The 23,215-nt window shown below is 33.4% G+C and overlaps 3 protein-coding genes and 1 long non-coding RNA gene across 9 annotated transcripts; 1 reads left to right on the top strand and 3 right to left on the bottom strand.

The window, feature by feature from the left end:
• Positions 1–1,358: 1,358 nt before the first annotated feature.
• On the top strand, positions 1,359–5,514 carry LOC127250363 (ubiquitin-like modifier-activating enzyme 5). The gene is made up of 14 exons (XM_051273606.1): positions 1,359–1,604; positions 1,982–2,050; positions 2,126–2,239; positions 2,744–2,872; positions 3,190–3,258; positions 3,359–3,511; positions 3,658–3,694; positions 3,922–4,004; positions 4,207–4,281; positions 4,359–4,433; positions 4,526–4,612; positions 4,703–4,815; positions 4,893–4,939; positions 5,022–5,514. Exons 1-14 carry the CDS (start codon positions 1,515–1,517, stop codon positions 5,165–5,167), a joined length of 1,287 nt encoding a protein of 428 aa, XP_051129563.1. The 5' UTR covers positions 1,359–1,514; the 3' UTR covers positions 5,168–5,514.
• Positions 5,515–5,564: 50 nt separating this feature from the next.
• LOC127250361 (probable cyclic nucleotide-gated ion channel 14) lies at positions 5,565–11,411 on the bottom strand. The gene is made up of 8 exons (XM_051273605.1): positions 10,930–11,411; positions 10,721–10,836; positions 9,499–9,914; positions 8,714–8,926; positions 8,286–8,587; positions 7,670–7,781; positions 7,313–7,549; positions 5,565–6,576 (listed from the first exon to the last, which is right to left on the bottom strand). Exons 1-8 carry the CDS (start codon positions 10,980–10,982, stop codon positions 5,851–5,853), a joined length of 2,175 nt encoding a protein of 724 aa, XP_051129562.1. The 5' UTR covers positions 10,983–11,411; the 3' UTR covers positions 5,565–5,850.
• Positions 11,412–13,965: 2,554 nt separating this feature from the next.
• On the bottom strand, positions 13,966–17,134 carry LOC127250114 (uncharacterized). 5 transcript variants are annotated; one of them, XR_007838534.1, is made up of 6 exons: positions 17,054–17,134; positions 16,658–16,775; positions 16,225–16,311; positions 15,589–16,021; positions 14,917–15,073; positions 13,966–14,798 (listed from the first exon to the last, which is right to left on the bottom strand). It is a non-coding gene; the product is annotated as an uncharacterized LOC127250114 (long non-coding RNA). The 5 variants fall into 5 exon arrangements; XR_007838533.1 differs by having other exon boundaries at positions 15,589–15,693; positions 15,853–16,311; XR_007838535.1 differs by having other exon boundaries at positions 15,589–15,701; positions 15,853–16,311.
• Positions 17,135–18,284: 1,150 nt separating this feature from the next.
• Positions 18,285–22,359, bottom strand: LOC127250113 (uncharacterized). Of its 2 annotated transcripts, XM_051273273.1 has the most exons (7): positions 22,302–22,359; positions 21,881–21,998; positions 21,361–21,449; positions 20,235–20,396; positions 19,443–19,571; positions 19,157–19,295; positions 18,286–18,674 (listed from the first exon to the last, which is right to left on the bottom strand). In XM_051273273.1, the coding sequence occupies exons 2-5, from the start codon at positions 21,967–21,969 to the stop codon at positions 19,498–19,500; spliced, it is 414 nt and encodes a 137-aa protein (XP_051129230.1). In that variant the 5' UTR covers positions 21,970–21,998; positions 22,302–22,359; the 3' UTR covers positions 18,286–18,674; positions 19,157–19,295; positions 19,443–19,497. The 2 variants fall into 2 exon arrangements, with proteins under 2 accessions (XP_051129229.1, XP_051129230.1); XM_051273272.1 differs by having other exon boundaries at positions 18,285–19,295.
• Between the last annotated feature and the right edge of the window lie 856 nt (positions 22,360–23,215).

A 23,215-nucleotide genomic window follows, 5' to 3' on the forward strand; every position in this document is an offset into this window, starting at 1 on the left:
ATTTAATAACAAAAAAAATATATTAAATTGGTAAGTGAGAACATTGGTATCTAATATTTTCTTGAAAGGATATAAACAAATATGTTTAGTGGCATTGCCACTTATAAGTGTCAAAATATTGAACATAGAATAATGTGTTATTGGATGTCAAATTTAATTTAACATTATCTAACTGCATTATATGAAGATAATCATAAAAAAATAAAAAATTATTACCCAATTCGGTAACATTAAATTCATATTTGATATCTAATCCCAACTCAATATACTCTATTGGAAAAGAATTATATATATATTTTTTAATTGTACACTTATAAAGATTATACTTATTTTTTTTAATAAAAACTTAATTTTAATATGATATTTATAAAAATATATATATTCCCTCCGTCCCATTGAAAGATTGCAATTTTTTAATTTTGTCCGTCCCAAAACAAGGTTATCATTTACTAATTTAGTAATTTTACTACTCATTTAATATAATAAATACTCTTCTAACTTACACTATAGTACAAAAATGTCATTACTTTTATATTACATCATACTAATATGGGTATTTTCGTCTTTTTCACTACAACCTATTATAATACTAATATTAAAAAATTTACGTGCAAAAAATAAACAACAATCTTATATCGGGACAGAGGGAATATATATATTTAATTTTCATTCTTTATTCAATTATTCCATTATGCTGTATAAAAGCACCTCTAAAAGTAATTTTAATTATAACTTTAGTATCTACTTTTAATTATTGGTTTGTTTGGGCTGTTATAGTAAAAATTATTTCCATTTGTAAATTTGTATAAAAATAATTTTATATAATATTTTATAAAAATAATTACTATATTTTTATTGAAAAATCATATATGAAATTGATAAAAACGGACACAATCCTCTTGTTACTGTGAGTGGTGTAATTATTTTTTAAATAAATAACAAAAATATATATTATATTATATTATATATATTTTTGTATAATATTTCTAATAAAAACCACAAGCAACCTCATTCATATAGATTAAAACATACATTTTTGATACTATATATATACACTATAAATTTTAAGAAATCACATAAAATCTTTTTTTTTTTTTAACAAAATATATCAAATATAAAATTTTTACTCTTTTACAAAATTTTTAAAAATCCTTATCCTGCAATAAATAGACAACAATACCGAATTTGCTTAATTGAATTATGATAATACCTTTTTATTACATTTATTACCTTCCGGCCCTACACTTCAGTAGTATTGCAGACGTGGAGCCTTCTGATTGGCCATATCTACGCAATGGACCGTTTCCGGTTCATTATCGTTCAACACCGGTCTGAGAAAAAACCCATTTCCAATTCCAAATGAGGGGAAACCTTAAAACCCTAAATTAAAATTTTCCGATCCCAATCCGGCGAGGATTCCCTCATTTCGACGCTAGGGAAAGCGAAATTCTCTGTTGATTCGAGATTGATAAAGGTTGAATTCATCTGAAGCGCGTATTTTTGTCCAGGAAAGGATGGAGGCGGAATTGAAATCTTTGCTGAATGATCTTCGTAGTCTGAAGGATTCTTTATCCGATCCGTCTCATCAAGCTTCAATTGACAAGGTAAATTTTGATAGTTCGTTTACTGTCAATAATTCTGTGCAGTTTTGATCCAGTTGATCTGAGTATGTTAGGTTTTGCCTTTGATCTTGCACTGTTTATCATTTCTGGTTTGGTGCTCCTATTTTTGCTAAACTACCTAGCAAAGTTTCGTAGATAGAGTTCACAAACAGATTCATTTAATTTACGTAGCTCTCTTACCGAGTGAATGTAGGTTAGCTGTCGTTAGGATTTTTGCTTCGAATCTGGACATGTTCTTCCGCATGCAGTTCGGTTCTATCAATTTGCTGTCATTGAAGCACATGGTTATGATGATTGGGAATCTATGTTGTTTTATACAAGTATTTTTAATGGTGCTTGCCTGCCTATTGTCTTTGCAGATTCAATCGCGTGCTGAGAATCTTTCAACAATGGAAAAGTCTAGCAGCTTGCATCGATCCAAGATTAAGGTTATTATTTTAGCTAATTATCTGGTGTAATTTTTTGAATCGAAGCAATTTGACATTGAAAATATTGCAATGCAGAATATGAGCACTGAGGTTGTTGATAGCAACCCTTACAGTAGGCTTATGGCGCTTCAAAGGATGGGTATAGTGAACAACTACGAAAAAATCCGGGAGTTTTCGGTTGCCATTGTTGTAAGTGTGTAACTTCTCTCTGAAGAAGTTTCATTTCTAGTAAAATTAGTGGCTGATTACAATCTCTATGCAATGCTCATTTTTGTCAACGGCAGAAAATGGCTTGAATAAGATAATTTGACATTTACTTGTATTGATCTACATAAAATTTCTATTTAGTCCACGTAGCTTCCTTGGAGATCTGATCTGTCTCCTATGTGGCTAGATTTGTTATTTAGGTTCATATATTTCCAGCATTGTTGTGCAATGTGCATTTTGTGAACGGCAGAAAATGGTTTGAGTAAGATACTTTGACATTTACTCATATTGATCGACATAACCGTAGGTTCCTTGGAGATCTGATCTGTCTTCTATATGGAAATTTCTATTGTTGTTGTCCATGGTTCACTGTATTCTAACTTCCAAGTTGATATTTGATTTATGGATCCATCAGATCTTTGTGCAAGACATGTTAATGATATTGCTCTTTCTACATTAGCCTCATATATTATCTTTTCTGTGCAGGGTATAGGTGGTGTAGGGAGCGTGGCAGCTGAGATGCTAACAAGGTGTGGAATTGGCCGCCTTTTGTTGTATGACTATGATAAAGTGGAGTTAGCTAACATGAATAGGCTTTTTTTCCGTCCAGAGCAGGTGCACTAATTGTATATTATCTATTTTTAAGTCGACCCATCAACGTATTTTGTTATGGAAGTGAAATATTGATACTTTTGATCCAAAAGTTGAAAATAGTTGTCTTGATATTTTTGTAGTTAATTGCATTTATCCTTCTAGATAAAGGCGTAGAAATAAAGAATAGTGGTCTGTGGAAGGAGAAATTCTTGTACTTAAATTACTTTCTCCATTTTTTTGGTTCAATTTTATCGGTGCAATGTATTTAGACTCTCGTTTAAGTCATTCTACTTGCTATAATTATTGCATAATACATTTGTTTTTTTGTCCATTTCAAGGCCGGCATGACTAAGACTGATGCTGCTGTCCAAACTTTGTCCGACATAAATCCGGATGTTGTGCTAGAGGTAACGTATAGAAATAACTCTACCTGCGATAGCGTTATAAATTATATGTGGTAGCTTTCTGTGGTGTATGTAATGCTAATAAATTTCTTTGTGTGATCAGAGTTATACACTGAACATCACAACAGTACAAGGCTTCGAGACGTTCGTGTCTAGTCTAAAAAACAAATCGTTTCGTCCGGATAAAGAGGGCATTGGAATTGATCTTGTTTTGAGCTGTGTGGACAATTATGAAGCAAGGATGGTGGTAAATCAGGTCAAAAAAAAAAAAAAGAAGCTATTATCACAGCATACATTTGGCTACTTGTTTTGATTGATACCTTTATCGTTTAGTGTTCTAGAAGCAGATAAGAAAGCTTTAATTTAGGCCGTTATCTAATTCGCACGTGGTGTTGTTTGCAGGCTTGCAATGAGTTAAACCAAACCTGGATGGAGTCTGGTAATGATACTGCTTCCGTTACGAAATTTCGCAATTTTCATACTATGATATTATGCATATAAAGAGATACACAAACAGTCGAATCAAATACATTCGTTTCATAATTTTTGTATATTCCTAATCTTTAAAGCATTAAACACACACGGTCTATGATTTACGTTCGATTGGATGAAAGTGATCGTGCATTATTGCTATGCAAGAAAATAATGTGAGATGCTTTTGCACAGGTGTATCCGAGAATGCTGTTTCTGGCCATATACAGTTGTTGGTCCCCGGTGAAACTGCTTGCTTTGCATGTGCGCCACCCTTGGTACGTCCACTTTAAAGCTTATTTCCTCTAAAAAATGGATGTATTCGCCTCAATATATTAGTCTTCTGATTTACCAGTACTAATACTTAATCGAACAACCACATTGATCACTATACATTGTTTGAAGTTTCACTACATAAAAAAATTTTTGCACCCCAGATTCGTTTCGGTCTTTAGTATTTGTTTATCGCGGTATTCTTAGGTTGTAGCATCAGGAATTGATGAACGTACACTAAAGCGTGAAGGGGTGTGTGCAGCATCTTTGCCGACTACAATGGTAGGCATTATCTACCTCAGCCTTATTTTAGCCTCTCGAATTTTTTGTTATTTATGCTTGCCTAATTTGACTTGAAGGGAGTTGTTGCTGGGCTTCTTGTTCAAAATGCATTGAAATATTTGCTGAAGTTCGGAAATGTTACGCCCTATTTGGTATATATATATATATATCTCATATGCCTGTGTGCGCGCACACATTTGCTCGATGGTCTTGATCGTGATTATACTATTTTTCTTGAACTTAGGGTTACAATTCCCTCAACGATTTCTTTCCAACAATGGCAATGAAACCGAATCCTCAATGTTCGAATGCCGCTTGTTTGGAGAGACAGGTAAAAACCAAAGCCTCGTGCAGTCTTTTCCTTCGAAAGTTTTTATTACAAATATATATATAAATCTATATATATATTTTTGTCGAGCAGAAAGAATACAATCTTGCAAAGCCAGCGAGGGACGCTGCTGCTAAAGCCAATACGGAAGCGCAAAAACCACCCGAACTCGAATGCCTCCACGAAGACAACGAATGGAATATAAGGTGATCATTTTGAGCAATTGTAAATATAAATTCTTCTTGCGCCGAGTAGTTGGTTTCTCACATTTCTTGTGGTTCAGTGTTGTCGATGATATCGATGTACCAGGAGGCTCGAGCACCACTTCAGGTTGTTATAATCTTCCTATCCCGTGTCTCTTTTTTCAATTGAAATTCGATCTTCAATTTAGAGCTCCAATGTTACTTCACAGGTGCTCTGCCGGAAGGCCTTGTTCACGAGCTCCCGAGTGCAGATGAATTCGATACACAGCCTGTTTCAAACAAAACAACACCGACGACCACCATTGATGACCTCGAAGATCTGAAACGGCAACTTGAGGCCCTCAACGCCAACTAAATTGCCGGTAAACTTTATTTCCTTATCCCGTAATTCGATCAAAAGATTATACATTAAGGCGACATCTTTTCAAGAACTAGAGCATCCATTTCTTGCATAGAAAATTCCCGATTGCGAATTTGATTGCCAAAGTAGACCCGACCTTTTAACTATCAAAAGCTCGTGTTTTTGTATCCTATGTACATTTTTGTACCTTCTTATGACTTCAAGAACCAAAAATGAAACACCTTGACTGCATATATATATATATATATATATCTTTCCTATGTTAGAAACTCGATCTAAAGCGTAGATTCGAGCTTTATGAATATATCTCATGTGCTGAAATCAATGAGTATCAGTCGTACGATCTATGTGTTGATTAATATTTTATGTCGGTTGTATACATAAGCAGATAAGCATGAAGACAGGTTATATATTTAACAAAGTTCCTATGCATTCGAATGAAACATGTGTTACCTATGCACAAGAAAAGTTTGAACTGAATCGAGCTTTTTTAAAGCGTCGAACATGAAAGGTGTATGGAAAAGGTCGAATCCCGACCCCTCCATTGATTTCCTGTACAAAATTTCCGCCACTCTAACATATAAAAATAGTCACCGCATGCTTTCGCGCAACGAATATTTCACAATAGATTAGATTAAATGACTAACTGGTCTGTCGAACACCCCCCCGAAACGCGCCTAGTCGTCGTCGGGGTCAGCCGAGAAATCCGGCTCCTCGGGTTTCTGCAGCTTAGGCAGATCAACATCCTTAATCTTCTGAGCACCCCTTCTAGTATTAGCTGCAAATCTTGAGGCCAATAGCGTAACTCCCAAATGTTTCGACGAATTCTCGAATTCTCCGTCATCGGCAACATCGCCCGTTTCCCGCGCATTTTCATCGTCCTGTAATTGGGACAACAAAAACGACTCTCGCATGCTGAGACTCTGCGCCATCATTCGTTTCTTGTGTCGTCGCCACGCGGCTTGAATGAAACACACGGCCCAAGTCCGCCAGTGATGGGAGTAATACCGGAACGTGTGCTGTAGCTTCTTGCTGTGGAGTCGTCGAAATTGGTTGGCGACGAATTTGAGGTCCTCGGCCCGGAGCGCGAAGGCTTCGACTTCGCTGAGGGCTTTGACGGTGCGGGTGGAAGACGGCAAGTTTAGGGTGGACTTGGGGAGCAAAGCCCATGCGAGGAGCTCTTCGCCACAGAAGTCGCCGGGGCGGAGAGTGGTGGAGTTGAAGAAGCCGGTTCGACCGCCGTTTGTCGTCGAGCTCTCGAGGGTGCCCCGGATTATGAAGAGCATCTCGTTAACGGGATCGCCCTCGCGGACGATGTACGTGCCGTAAGTGCTTAAGGAGGATACGAGGCGCTCGCATATGGCGTCCAGGAGTTGGTCGTCCATTTGGGAGAAGAATGGCACCTGAAAATTTTAGGACAACTTAGAAACATTTTTGCTGTTTGGCAAACTTTTTCGAAAACATAATACTCCTCCGTCTCACCAACAAATGATTTTCCCTTTTATTTTTTTGTCAGCTGAATAATTTTTTTAAATAATTTTTTTAATTTTAAATATTATTAACAAATATAAATCAATTAAATTAAATTTCTAAGCAATTAGAATCTATTCAAAATTTTTTTATTTTTATTTCTTCCTAATATAAATATTTTTATTTCTCTTTAATTTTTTATTTTTTATAAAATTATTTATAGATAAATAGTTATTATTTATTTATTTGTATTATATAAAATTTTATTATTTATAAAATAATATTATATATATTATTGAAATATAGTATCTAAAATACAGTATTTATAACAAAAGGATCACGTAACCCTGGAGGGAGTATTATAATAAAAAAAATACACAAGAGATATTAAAAAATGTTTCATGGAGTATTTTTTTTTTCAAAATTATAAACTACTTTTAATTTTAGTATTTTAATATAAAATAATATTTTGATACCGTACAACCAATTTAACATACCGAATTATCAATAGGGTATGGTATATGCAGATACCTATTTTTGGGTATATTAAATTTTCAGTACAACATCAATATGATAAAATATTATATTAAAACTTTCATAAAAGGTATAAATATGTGGTATAAAATATTATATTGAAGAACTAAAACAACAGACAGAGAGAATTCTTACCCGACGGACGAGGTCGAGGCATAGGTGGCGCTGAATGTCGCGGCGGAGATCTTTAGGCAGTGCCTGGAGGATGGATTCTTCATTGACTCCTCTCGTGGTTAGCCACTTGTACTGCACGAACCGTCTCACACGCTGTCGTAGCCCTTCCGGGAGCTGCCGATGCTTCATCCACTCTTCAGTGTCTCGCCGCTTAACTCGCCATTCCTCCAGCCTAACGGTTATGGATTGCAAGTATGTCTGCATCAATAAAAAAACAATTAGCCGGTGAAGAAAATGATCGATTAGAATGCGCTAAGGCGCTTTCTTCAAAAATATTACAGCACATTCCCGTGAGATTTTAAGGATTCGTAAACATACCTGCATATTGCCGATCAAATGAGCAAAGAGAACGAGCCCCAATATAGCGATGAGTATAGCGAACATAGTTTCGCCAATAAAAGTGCTCGTCTCCAACGATTGACCGTAAGAACTGTAGTATAAAAAGATACACAACGACGTAAGCTTCTTGTGCTAAAATCGGTGAATCGAACGACTTATTTTCATCTAGGAGGCAGTTGATGTGCTAGGAGAAGATTAATCAGTAGGTACTGATAGAAAATGAAATATAACCGACAGCACATGGAGTATAAATGGTAATATAATACAAATCCATGAAACAAATACTATAATTGAACTAAACACATAAAATATATAAAAACAACACAACTATAAAGTGTGAATTGACAACATATACCTTCAGTTAACAAAAGCTATGTAATGTCTGTCTACTTTGTATGTGTTAATTAGCTCCCTAACTAGCACATTGTTTCTTTTCAGTTTGGATTAAGTTTGGAGGTTTGAACTTTTGATTTAAGTAATATTTAATGTGATATTTTACGAGAATAAAATATATATATATATATATTTCTTTTCAAAAAATCGAACTACTCAAAAGAAACACGCACAACGTTCAATATGGAGCACCACGACATACCTTAAGTTTTGCAAACCCCACCAGAGACAGTAGAAGTACTTCTCCATGAAAGACGAGGATACGACGTTCTTGGCAACAGCATTTCCAAATATCCCATGATCAAAATATGTCGTGTTATCCGGATTGCAATTAGCGAAAACATTCGTGACGTTCAACCATTTCACTCTCCCGCTATCTCCCAAAGTTCGACAGTCCAAAAACTCGAGGGAGCAGTTCAACATCTTGGATTCATCGTTGCAAGCTGATTTCAGACATGTCGCGTGCCTCTCAATCGAAAGTAAGTACCACGACGCGCCTAACACCTACAAAACAGCAAAAAACAGTCCAATTATGTTCATATTCTCGAACAAACAATCGAACAAGCAGACTAACCAACTTAAAACAAAGTTTGACCCCTAAAATTCTAACAAATTCATGCCTCGACTTACATGGCTCGCCAACATGTAGAGCAGCAGATTGTAGGCGGCGCCGGCCCAGGCGGTCTTTGTGACGACGCCGTTGGCTTTGATAATTTGGGAACTTAAGGGGAAAATAAGATATAATCTGGGGACATATTGTAGGAGGACAATGAGTACTAAGGCATTGTTGGTGTGATCAGAGTGTGTGCTCCTAATTGCTGGTAATATGCACCATATAACAATCTGCAATCAACATATATAATAAGTAGTAGTTAACACTGATCCAATTTATAGACAAGAAATTAAAATTTCCCAATGCTGGATGTACTTCTCTAAAAGAAAAATACATAAATAGGGGATGTTGCGGAAAATTAGGAAATCAAGGACGATTAAAAAACATACACAAGAACCTAAAGATTCGATTATCCAGTTCGATTGATGTGACAGCCAAGCCAGGTACTATCATATAAAAATTACATATATAAAAATGTAGATCAAAATCGGCCTAATAAACTGTACGACAGTCCAAATTTTCGAGGGGCTGAATGTATACCTCCTAGCTCGAACTTGAGCTAAGACAAGAGGAACTTTAATCTACCAAACATTAGCTATGTTTTATTGGAATCCAATTTATACATCATGTAATATAATTATTTTGATTCAATTTTTTTTTTTCCTATCGAAACACACCCTGAACAAAAATCTCAATCAGAGTAATTTTTATAGCTAGAAGATCTGAACACCAAACAGATTTCAAAAACAATCAATCAACCAAAACCACAGGCAAAACATAAAGGAAAACAGAAGAATCATACCTGAGGAAGAGGCAGAGCTGCAATGAAATCGATGAAGAAATCCGTCTTCAAATACCTCCTGGCAATCAAATTCAAATCCATAACAAGCTCGCCTTTGCCGAACACTCTCGAACTAGGAGACACATAAGCAGTTCTGAACTTCACAAACACATGCAGCATATAGAACACATCTGCAATCGACCTGAAGCACGTGATCACAATCGCTATATTCGAATCCACCCTCATACACGACGACGACGAATTGCTCTGATTCGTCACCGAAGGCATGTAGAAGAACAGAGGATCCACAAAAAGTGCTAGCAAGCATGAAAATAGGAACACTCTGTTCCATCTCAACACCGCTCCGCTTCCTGGATCGAGCACTGTCTTCTTCTTCGGCTCGACGCCTTCTTCCGGGAACACGCGAGACCTCCCTCCTATTGCATTTTGGAGAAATTTCTGAGATGCATATTCTTAATAATAAAATTAAGGAGCTATAAATAAGTGCAAAAGATAGCTTAAATAATAACAATCTAATATTATGAATATAGCTAATAATAACAATTTAATTTAGATAATCAAAATTTAATATAAACTATAAACTAAGATCAATATTCTTCTTCAGAGTCAAATGGTGTTGAATTAGCAAAAAAATAAAATAAAATAAAATAAATCAAAGATGACATAGCCAAGATCGTCCGACTACAGATCACACCCTCAATTGAATAAGTGTCGGAAATGGGACACAGTAATAAGTATAGTGTTGAAAATGAGATTCGCTCGTAATGAAATTAAAATTGAAATTAGAACTCGCTCAGAATAGAATTAAAGCCGAAAACAAATTCATTCGTAACATAGTTAGAGTCGAAAACAAAACAAGCTCACAATGGAATGTCGGAAACGGACTCACTCACAAAGAAATTAAAGTAAAAAATAGATTATCATAACGGAGTTAGAATCACAAACAAAATTCCGAAACAATGGCTCCAAATAAAATCTATCAAAGGCCGAACATATACTTTATTGAGACTGAAAAGAAAATTTGACCAACAGAGCAACCGCGGGTATCCTAAATCTAGAGACCTCCGAACACATTTCAAAGTCGCATACAATATTACGTTTTATATAGAAATTTCATGAGTATTATTCATAATAAAATCAATACCTAAATAATACAACGAAATAATAAAGAATTAATCTGAACAATAGAAAATCGAATCTAAATCAAACACAACAAACTTACGAAGCTTATCGCTGCCGGATCTCCAGAAGGAACTCGAGATTTTGAACACAGGTAGCTCCTCAACCTCCGTCTTCTCCAAAAACGCTTCGATGTTTCGTTTCTCCTCCTTGTGAAACCTAAAAACGCCATAACAATTTCAACCAATCAACCACAAAATTTGAAAAAAAAAAAAAAAAAAAACCAGCAACAATTTGACCGCGAAACCCTACCTCACTTGCTTCTCCTTGAAATCGACGGCGACGAACTTCTTCTCCATCAACATTCATCAATTCGAGTTCGAATCAGTTCGGCCGGCTCTTCGCATAAACCATTTCACAATTCACGCCAATTCACCAATCAATACCTTCCGGATATTGAAAACAATTAAAAAAATACTAATCAGCCGTCGCATTCAGGAATGCGTCAAAGAGCAGAGTTGTGAGGGGAGACAGTCGAGTCGATCAACGAGAAACAGCTCTGCGACGAATGAAAGTGGTGGAGACTGATGTTTTTGTGTGACTTTTTCATGAATGGATCACCGAAAAGGCATAGCTGTAATTAATTAAAATATTGAATGAGTGGGGGAGGGGAGTCTCCGGAGGTTCTAGAAGCTCTGCGCCAGATGGATCTCCGCCATTAATGGTGGGTTCGCATGGCTTTTATCAATCTGGTGCTCGACTCCCCGGAGCTTCTGAGGAATAATCAGTGATTCCCTTCTGCCGGAAGTACGCCGACGACGTGAGCACCATTTTAAGTAATTTACTTATTATTTTATTCTCATTATTGCAATTAGTATCATAATCATTTCAAATTGCAAGTAGTATGATTTTATTTATTTATTTTTTTCTCAAAAATTTTGGTAGATATTATTAGTATTATTATTTTTTAATACTTGTTGTTTCTAACAAGCTTTTTCTTTTTTTAAAAAAATAACAAATTTGTTTGTTTAAAATGAGTTGATTTGATTTTGCTTTTATAGGAGATATAGAAAATATTGTTTGAAAAATAATATTTTATATTAAATGTTAGATTTTTGTCCCAATACTATATATTTTTATGAAAATATAAAATAAAATTTTGAAAAAACAAAACAAATAAATAAAGACTTGGTTGAAATTATTCCGGGTGTAATTGTTTTATGTTTTGATTTGAAAAAAATTATTTTAATATTAGATATAGAGAATTGCATAGATAATATATAAATAATGAATATGTGTGGTATATTATTTTATTTTTTTAGAAAAATGTGTTAAAAAATTTTTGGAAAAAAACAAAACCCCATTCTTTTAATATAGAAATCTAATTAAATATATTTTTTTAAGTTCAAATTTATAGAAACAAATAAATACTAAACTTCAATAGTGGAATATATTCTCTAAAGATGGGTGTGATTTATTAGTTTTATATATTGGTCATATTAAGAAATAAATAATAAAGGTGGGGATCATAACTTTTTTGAATGAATATTCTAAATATATTCCATACACGAATTTAACTGTTGTTTTCTTGATGATGTGTGACTAATTTATTTTCATCGTATATACATAAAAAAATAAAATAACAACAAGAACAACCAATAATAATAATAATTATTATTATTATTGGCGGTGAAATAGTTCACTTTGTAATTTTTATTTTTATTTTTAATAATTAAAAAATATATTAATTTTGATTTAAATAATAATTTATAATTTCTATTAAAAATTATAGTAAATTTGATTTTAAATAAAATCAAACACATCCTGTTTTTCTCCGAAAAATTTAAAGCTTGTATCAAACTATTTTATCTTCTAAAATATTTTTCATATACTCAATTTAAAATTTTATTAAAAAAAAAAAACCTAACCTAAATTTTTATGTAAACGAAGCTTAATTTTATATATAAAAAAAATAAAAATATATAACCATACATTTTAAGCAAGAACCATTGAAAACGACACGTAACCACTTTACAACAAATAAGTAATAGTATTATTTTTTTTTATGAATATTATACATTAAATTAGTAGTATGTGTTTATATTTGTAGCTGACAGCTTTTCTTTAGTTTTGGGCTCTTTTGACTTGAAGTCACTGCTATTAATTTAGAAGCATTAGAAAAATAATTCCAATTATATTTAAGATCTTGTAGATATTTTTCTTATCCTTAATTTCTACATTAGTCACATTGCAATCCGAATTAAATATACAAGAAAATGATACAGACATAGCAAAAGGGCTTCTCAAAAGTTGCGAAACAAATTGCTCAAGAAAGTTGATTGAATTTAATTTATTTAATTTCTATGAAGCCTCTTTTCATAAGTTGAGATGAATTCAATTCCATAGGAACTATATTTCTTTGACAATTTGGTTTTAATTATTAATAATAAATAACAATTTAAATATAATATTTCAAAAACTATAGATATACCTTTATTTTATTATTATTTTTTTTTTATCAAAACTATTCTTTAAATATGAAAATAATATACAAATTCATATAATTCTATACTATCAAATATATTAAAATCCAACATTATCCTTAAATCCAAAATTAATATATATCCTATACTATAAAATATGTCAGCTTAAATATCTTATTGAAAGTAATTAAAAATTATAATCCCAAAAGAAGTAATGTGTTTGTCTAGGGAAATATTTGAAGAAATATATATATATATTTTTATGTGAGGTATATAAAATTGTATAAATAATATAAAAATAATAAATATATATAATATATTAATTATTTTTTAAAAAGTATATTTTTGAAAGAAATGTGTAAGAACATACCCTAAAAACACATATGGGATCAAAGGCTAAGTATGGACAAACTAACACTAAAGATTATTAACCAACTTTTCATTATAATTATATTTTTAAAAATTATCACACAAAATATATATTTCATTAAAAGTATTGCATGAAAAGTATATTTTTTATTCAAAATATCAATTTAGATAATATTTTGCACCTTTACCACCATATAATTCCAAAATATAATTAAATAGAGACTTTCAAAAAGATTTTTTTTTTCTTTTTCTACAAAATATCACATCAAATATTATTTTAATAAAGATTCAAATTAAAATTCAATTCTAACAACCGAAACAAGGTGCACTTTAGGAAGCCTATATTAGTAGCAACAAGTCCTATGACCTAACTGTTACCGAATCTTTTGGGTACTCGACATGAATTATTCGAACCCTGAACTATTCGCCCATATGCAAACTTTAGGAAGCATATATATCAAAACATATGCTTCCAAAATAATATAGCTAACTATGGATCAGCATTTAGTAATGAAAAAATGTTGCACAATTCATATACATGTTCGATATACTAGCAAACCTTGCAAAAACTTAATATTGCTACAATCAAGAGCAAATGATAAACCATCCCAAACATGTATTTGATTTATCAAATTATATGTTTACAATTCAAAACTAGATGGAATATATTTTGTCACATCCAAAAAAGAATTGTAGCCTTCATCAAAGTTGTCCATAGAGGAATTTCGAACATGCAAAAAGGTGAAAAATACAAAAATAGAGACATGTGTGAAGATGAGGTAATCATACACAAGCAAATAAGTTATAGGTAACATTATAGTAACAATGTAGCAGGAATTAAAGCACGTAGAAGATAATCTTTGCTCATTGGATTTGGCCATGGCAAGAAAAGGAAAATCGGCCGTGGAACTTTCACATGCATTGTATGAAATCGGAAAAGAAAGTTCAAAGTTTTTTATGTTATTTATATGATTCTTTAATAGAAGTGGATTCAACTAAACGGTGACAACCACTTTAAACGAAAGAATTTTCGAAATGAGGAAACTTAGCTTTCAAAACCGGCTATTTAGTTCCATTTCGAACTCTCACTCTAGACAGGCATGCAGCAATATGGGAACAAAATAATCCTCAGTGTAATGGAAGGGCAAGATTATGTTATAACAGTCATGTAATGGATCATGTACCTGCAAGCAGCGTGGAAGCCGGTCATTCATAGCTAAAGACATTCAATGTAAAGAAGCTTCTAGCAGAGAAGCCAGCTAGGATCCACGATAGGTCAAAACCACGAGTGCAGAAGCACGAAACCAATAAAGCAGTGCCAGGCAGACACTTCAACACAAAAAAGAAAACCATAAAAAATCTTTTAGAAATTTTCGTAGTTTTCAAGTGGATAATAAAGATTTAAGGATATCAGATCTGTATGCATAAGAAAAAGTGACAAACTTACTAGCAATAACGGCACTCAAACATATGCAACAGTGGAGGCTGAAGCGTCACCTCACTTACATAGTCGTGAACACACTAAAGGTTTTATGATGTACTAGAATTACTAATAGCCGATCCAAGCTCAGTTCCTGTTCATATCATTTTCTCTAATCCCATTCCTGATAGCAGATGCAAATGAAAGAACAAAAAATAAAAAATACAAAGTCAATAGAGCAGCAAACCATAATTATAGCAAACAAACTTTTCAACAGATGAATGTAAGTATTTTGTTCTATGACAAAAGTGCATACTGTAGAACACCACTGCTCACCCCGGAGCATCCCGATTTCTAGCACACACTTACGCATAATAACATGTTTCAATAATGGGATGCCCAAAAACAAAGCCTGTCCATCCAAGTTAAACCAACTAAATTGAATAAATTTAAGATGGCTATGCAAATTATGATTGTTGAATTAAGCAGACATTCAATCTTAAATACACCAAACTTGGAAATAAATATTAAAATATTGAAGATTTATCAATCAGTTCACCGAGAGAACTGAGTAACCAGGAAAAAATTACACAAGAAATGGATAGAACATCACCCATTTGCATATGGCATCTCATCTCATCAACAGAACAAGTAATCAGGAAAACTTTTAACTAAAAATGCATAGATGTAGACAATTACCCAGTTGCATATGGCACCTCATCTCATCAACGATATGATGGTGACCTTCTGTAGCTCCGACCTCTGGGAGACAAACTGCGGGTTCGAGGGGAAGAGCCACGAGGACTGTAACTCTTGTCAGAACATCAACACCCATAGGGAATTTTGTTATGAATTAGGATTAATATAAATATTAGTATATACTCAGCTTATCAGTTTTCTCCCCTTTCCCTAAGATTGAATTTATAAAGCAGATTAAGTAAATGTAAGCCTTTTCAGAATTACCTTCGACCATAACTTGGGCTCCGTCGGTACCTAGGGGGGGTCCTCTGTCTCTCAAAACCACCTTTAATTTTGCAGTTACGAGCAAAATGACCAGGCTCACCACATTCAAAACATTTAAGGTCACGAACACGATTCGTATGAGATGGCTCAACTTTCCATCCATTTTTTCCTTTTCCACAGTAAGGCAGATATATAAATAAAGTCCAAAAAACAATAATTACATCACAGATGGTGTTTATGAGAATGATAACATACATTTAGGTAATTAAAATTCAAGAAGACATCAAGAAAAAACCAAGCTAATAAGCAATGAGATACGCTGTGAGTAATTTGCACCGATTATATCAAAGCATGTAATATCAAAAAGCCTACCATCAAATTGTTTAATGGCATCTTCAGCATCTCTTCGGTCTTCAAAATCAATGAAATCATAACGAGTAGTGTGTCTGAAAACCCACACTGCAGAAAATGTTCCATTAGCCCATCCAGTACATTAATTCAGGATAATGTAGGGAGTCTCGAAACAAAAATTTTAATTGAATTGTGATCACAAAGTTTAATCCACAATACCAATACTAAAATTCCAAGAACATAATAAATAAACAGGCTATAAAGATAGGAACAGAAAATAAGATAAAAATAAGCCCGCATATCATCGCACAAAACCATGATAACAAAAACTGTAAACGACAAATTAAGCATTAAGTACATGTTTCTTGGAACAGAAACCATGTTACAAAACCGATTAGATCCGAAATGCACTATATTGAATCTTGTCAAAATAAATTTATTGTAGAACTTTTACCTCCTGATTACTCCAAACACGCTAAACTCATCCTCGAGATCGCGTTCAGTTACCTGCGGGTCCAAATTCCCAATGTATATCTTGGACATCTTGAATCAAATTTCTTCCAACCAAAAGCCTGAAGACGAGAAAACACCACCCATCATGGACACTTCATATATAATAATTCTAGTACACAAGGAAATTGAAAATGAAAGATATCGAAATTCCAGGAACAACGGATGAACATACAACACAGTAAAACACTAGATCAAATTTCACGGCAAAAACTAAAAGAAATCGAGAAAACGATCGGACAAAAGATAATTGCGAAGTCGAACAATTAACAAAAAAAATTAGCATCGTATACTACAGCATCTGATCTCAATAACGAAACAAGGAATCGAGGAAGCGAACCTGAATCCTAAACTGAAGTTCCGGAAAAGCTACTAGATGCTCTCGAAGCAACCGCCTACAACAGTCTTGCGAATAAAAAATCTGGAAGCTTTAAAGGAACACCAAATCGCAATGACGATAATACCCTCAGGATTTGTGACTCGCCGTTTTGATTTTTGGAGCGACTCAACGGTACAGAATATTTATTTCTATATATATTATTTAATCTGATTTTTTACAAAAAGAAACATATTTTTAAAGCTAGTATCAAACTATTCTCTCTTCTAAAATATTTTTCAAATACTTGATTTAAACTCGAAGATGTGTTTCTTTAGTTTGAGAGCCTTTAATTTTACTATTTGGATTTTTATAAAATATCATATTATATATTATTTTAATATAAAATTCAAATTCAAATTTTATATTAAAAAAAAAACACACACTCTAAATTTTTATTTAGCAAAGCTTAATTTTATGTAAAAAATAAAATTTTATATTTTTTAAGCAGAGCCATTGAAAACTGCTACTACGCACTATAATTTGTCTGTTGTCAATTGTTCTACATAATTTGTTACTTATTCTTTAAATATAATTATACATTTTAATCATATTTTAAAATTTATAATTTATATACTAATTTCATTTTAATTAAATTATTTAGGTATCTTAATATTAATTTATAATTATTTTTACTAGTATATTTTTTAATTATTTATTAATTACATGATACTTGAAATTACTTGTCAACTAAAGTAGATAAATTAGATGGGACAAAGAGTAATATTTTTTTTTATAAATATTATACATTAAGTTAGTAGTATGTGTTTAAAAATTATTAACCAACTTGTTATTATAGATACAATTTTAAAATTATCACATCATATATATATATATGTATATAATATTACATCGAAAGTGTATCTTTTATTCAAAACACCAATTTAGATCATATTTAGCACTTTTACCACAATATTATTCCAAAGCATAACTAAATAGAAGTCTGAGTTTCTTCATTTTTCAATTTTTATACTGACTTTTAGTATTTTAATTTTATGAAAAAAATATTTTTTTTCTTACAAAAATGTCACACCAAATATTATTTTAATAAAAAATTTAAACTCCCAAACTCAAACCGAACTTTTCATGTATAAGGTTCGAACTATTGGAGCTGTGCGCACTTTAGGAAGCCTATATCAATAGCAACAAATCCTATGACCTAATTATTATATAAACTTTTGGGTACTCGACCTGAACTATCCGAACATATGCTTCCAAAACAATATAGCTAGCCGTGGATCAACTCAACATTTAGCAATGAAGATATGTTGCACAATTCAGATACGCGTACGATAAACTAGCAAAACTCGGCAAAACTTAACATAGTTGCAATCAAGAGCAAATGATATACATCTCAAATACAAGAAGCTGGCTATATATATATATATATTTTTTTTTTGGATGAAGTGGGAACCCGCAGCCACTACCCGAAAGTGCGCACTGGGTAAACCCCCGGCCGAAGCGGGCTATGTATTTGATTTATCATAGTATAATGTTTACAATTCAAAACTAAATGTAATTTTCATATATTTTGTTACATCCAGAAAGATTTCTAACCTTCATCATAGTGTTGTCCATAGAGGGGCTTCGACCATGCAAAAAGGTGAAAAATACAAACATAGAAACATGTGTGAAGATGAGGTAATCATATACAAGTGAATAAGATAGGGAACATTATGATTTATGGTAACAATGTAGCAGGAAGGCACGTAGAAGATAATATTTTCTCATCAGACTTGGCAATGGCGAGAAAAGGAAAATAGACCATGGATCTTTCAGATGCATTGTATGAAATAGGAAGAAAAGTTCGAAAATAAAAAATAATTTCTTTTTTTCTATGATTCTTTAATAGAAGCGGATTCAACTAAATGAGAAACCTCCGTAAAATCACTTTAAATGAATGAATTTTCGAAATGAGGAAGCTTAACTTTCAAAACCGGCTATTTTGTTCCATTTTTAACTCTCACTCTAGACAGGCATGCAGCAATTTGGGAACAAAATAAACCTCAGGGTAATAGAAGTACAAGATTATGTTATAACAATCATGCAATGTAATGGATCATGTACCTGCAAGCAGCGTGGAAGCCGGTCATTCATAGCCAAAGACATTCAATGTAAAGAAGCCAGCTAGGATCCACAATAGGTCATTGCAGGTCGAAACCACGAGCGCAGAAGCACAAACCAATGAAGTAGTGCCAGGGAGACACTTTAACACAAAAAGAAAATCATAAAACATCTTTTAGAAAATTTTCGTAGTTTTCAAGTGGATAATAAAGACTTTTGGATATCAGATCTGTATGTATAGTAGTAGACCACAATAATTCGTAAGTAAGAAAAAAAGTGACAAACTTACCAGCCGTAACGGCACTCAAACATATGAAGCAGCGGAGGCTGAAGTGTCACCTCAGTTACGTAGTCATAAAAGTATTAATAGCCGATCCAAGCTCAGCTCCTGTTCCTATCACTTTCTCTAATCCCATTCCTAATAGCAGATAAAAATGAAAGAACGAAAAAAAAAAAAAAATACATAGTCAATAGAGCAGCAAACTATAATTATAGCAATCAAACTTTTCAACAGATGAAATTTAAAAATTTTGTTCTATGACAGGCGCGCATACTGTAGAACACCGCTGCTCACCCCGCAACATCCCAATTTCTAGCAGAGACTTAAGCATAATAACATGTTTCAATAATGAGATGCATATTGCTTAGGTCCAAGTAACCTACACAACTATCTACACAGATTGCACAAAAACAAAGCCTGTCCACCCATGTTATAACCAACTAAATTGAGTAATTTTAAGATGGCTATGCAAATTATGATTGCAGAATTAAACAGACAGTCAATCTTAAATACATAAAACTTGAAACAAATATTAAAAAAATAAGATTTAACCATCAATTTACTAAGGGTTTGTTTGTTTAGTATTTTGGTTTGAGGTATTTTCTTCATCTCAAGTACATAGAATTGTGTCGGTAATATAAAAAATAATATTATTGTTGAATGTTAGACTTTTTATGAAATGATAGAATATATATATTATATATATTATGAATCATGTAAGTAAAAAAATAATTGTCAAACAAATCCTAAGAGAATTGAGCAACCATGAAAAAATTTAAATAGAAAGAGATAGAACATTACCCATTTGCATATGGCACCTCATCTCATCGACGATGTGGTGGTGACCTGCTGTAGCTCCGAGAACTGGAGCTCCGAGAACTGGAACTCCGAGAACTGGAGCTCCGAGAACTGGAACTCCGAGAACTGTAGCTCCGAGAACTGTAACTCCGAGAACTGGAACTCCTGTCAGAACATCAACATCCATAGGAAGTTTGTTACGAATTAGGAATAATATAAATTATTTCCTATTTTATATGTCATTAATGGAAGAAGTGCCCTCTTATCAATGTTTGTAACAAGTGTAAAAAATCATGGTGATAAGTTGAGGCTTAATAAAGGTATTAGTGCATACTCAGCTTATCAGTTTTCTCCCCTTCCTAAGATGGAATTTATAATGTAGATCAAGTAAGTGGTAAGCCTTTTTCAGAATTACCTTCGACCATGACTTCGGCGCCGTCGGTGCCTAGGGGGGGTACGACTACGACGTCGGTGCCTACAGGGGGTGCGACTCCTACTCCTACGCCGGTACCTAGGGGGAGTGCGAGTGCGACTCCTACTCCTACGCCGGTACCTAGGGGGAGTGCGAGTGCGACTCCTACTCCTACGCCGGTGCCTAGGGGGAGTGCGAGTGCGACTCCTACTCCTACGCCGGTGCCTAGGGGGAGTGCGAGTGCGACTCCTACTCCTACGCCGGTGCCTAGGGGGAGTGCGAGTGCGACTCCTACTCCTACGCTGGTACCTAGGGGGAGTGCGAGTGCGACTCCTACTCCTACGTCGGTGCCTATGGGGGGTGGGACTCCTACGTCTCCTATGACCGTCTCTATAGTTGCATTCACGAGCACAATGACCAGGCTCACCACATTCATAACATCGACCAGACCTCCCACGATCACCACCATGATTGTGAAGAGCTCGCTCAACTCTCCATCCATTTTTTCCTTTTCCACAGTAACGCAGATATAATGAAATGCCAAAAACAATAATCACAGTACAGATGGTGTTTATGAGAATGATAACATACATTTTAGCTAATTAAAATTCAAGAAGACATCAAGAAAAACCAAGCTAATATGCAATGATATACGCCTTGAGTTGTGTCTATAATTTGCACTGATTATATCAAAGCATATACTAACAAAAAGCCTACCACCAAATCCTTCTACGGCATCTTTAGCATCTCTTGGGTCTTCAAAATCAATGAAAGCATAACCATGAGGTCGTTTGGCAATCCACACACTGCACAAAATGTTCGATTAGCCCATCCATCCAATACATTAATTCAAGATAATGTAGGGAGTCTTGGAACAAAAATTTAACTTGAATTGTGATCACAAAGTTCCATTCACTGATGCAACACTAAAAGTTTAACCCAACAATACCAATACTAAAATTCCAAGGAATATAATAATATAAACATACAGGTAATAACGTAGGAACAGAAAAGCAAGACAGTCTTAGTAAGACACATGCTTCATCAAAGTTGACCCATAAGCCCGTATAAATATTAACATTTATCATTGCACAAAAACGTGATAACAAAAACTGTAAACGACAAATGAAGCATTAAGTATATATTTCTTGGAACTGAAACCATGTTACAAAACCGATTAGATCCGAACTGCACTATATTGAATTTTGTCAAAATAAATTTATTGTAGAACTTTTACCTCCTGATTTTTCCAAATACGAGAAACTCATCATAGAGATGGACTTTAGATACCTGCTCGTCCAAATTCCCAACGTATATCAAGGGCATCTTGAATCAAATTTCTTCGAACCAAAAGCCTGGAGACGAGAAAACACCACCCATCAAGGACAATTCATATAAAATAATTCCAGTAAACAAGGAAATTAAAAATGAAGGTATCAAAATTCCAGGAACCACGGATGAACATAGCATACATAAATTCGAAATCACCATACAACACAGCAAAACACAAGATCAAATTTCATGGCAAAATAAAAAACAAAAAAATCGAAAAAACGATCGGACAAAAGATAATTGCGAACAATTAACAAAGAAATTATCATCGAATAGAGAACCGATATATGATCTTTATTACGAAACAAGCAATCGAGGAAGCGAACCTGAACACTAAAAACTGAAGTTCCGGAAAGTCTAGATTCTCTCGAAGCAACCGCCTACAGCAGTCCAGCGAATACAAAATCCCGAGGCTTTAAAGGGACACCAAATCGAAATTACAATAATACCCTCAGGATTTGGGACTCAACGGTAACATTAGTTGCCAAGGATTCGAGCCGAGTCAAATTTTAAGTGTGAGCGAACAAGATTCGTATTCGTTCGTTAAGCTTTCGAGCTCGTTTATAGTGTTCCAACTCGGTTCGTTAAGAATTTTTGTTGTTTGAGTTCGTGTTCGTATTCGGCTCGTTTAGACTCGATTAAACTCGTTCGAGTTCGTTCAAACTCGTTTGTCTTATTTTTAAAATTTATATATAAATTATAAAAAAATTTAAAATTATTTTATTTATATATTTTAAATTAATATTTTATTTATTTATAAATTATAATTTTATATGTATATATAATATTTATAATAAACATATTATTTAAACGAACGTTCGCGAATAAAAACTTGGGTTTGTTCGTTAACTAAACGAGTCTGTTTATTTTGTTCGGTTCGGCTCGTTAACGCGAACGAGCTTTAATCGAGCCAAGTTCATGAATGACTCGTTTCATTTAACAGCTCTAGGTACAATCCGAACCAATGGAATATACTTAAATATATATATATATATATTCTTTAAATGTGATTTTTACTCTCATGTTGAACGATGGGGTAGTTATGTGCGGCCAAAAATTCAAATCAAACATGGCGAATTGAATGTAATGAAATTTCTTTATAATCAAAAAAATTCAATTTGAACACAGATACTATATATGAATACCGATACTATATATTTATTCGTCCATTAAAATTATATTATTAGTATTCCCTTTGTCATTTAAATTTTTCTAGTAAAAATAATTATAATTTAATCAA

The sequence above is a fragment of the Andrographis paniculata genome, unplaced genomic scaffold (assembly GCF_009805555.1).
Source record: "Andrographis paniculata isolate CXL003 unplaced genomic scaffold, ASM980555v1 Contig37END, whole genome shotgun sequence".
NCBI lineage: Eukaryota > Viridiplantae > Streptophyta > Magnoliopsida > Lamiales > Acanthaceae > Andrographis > Andrographis paniculata.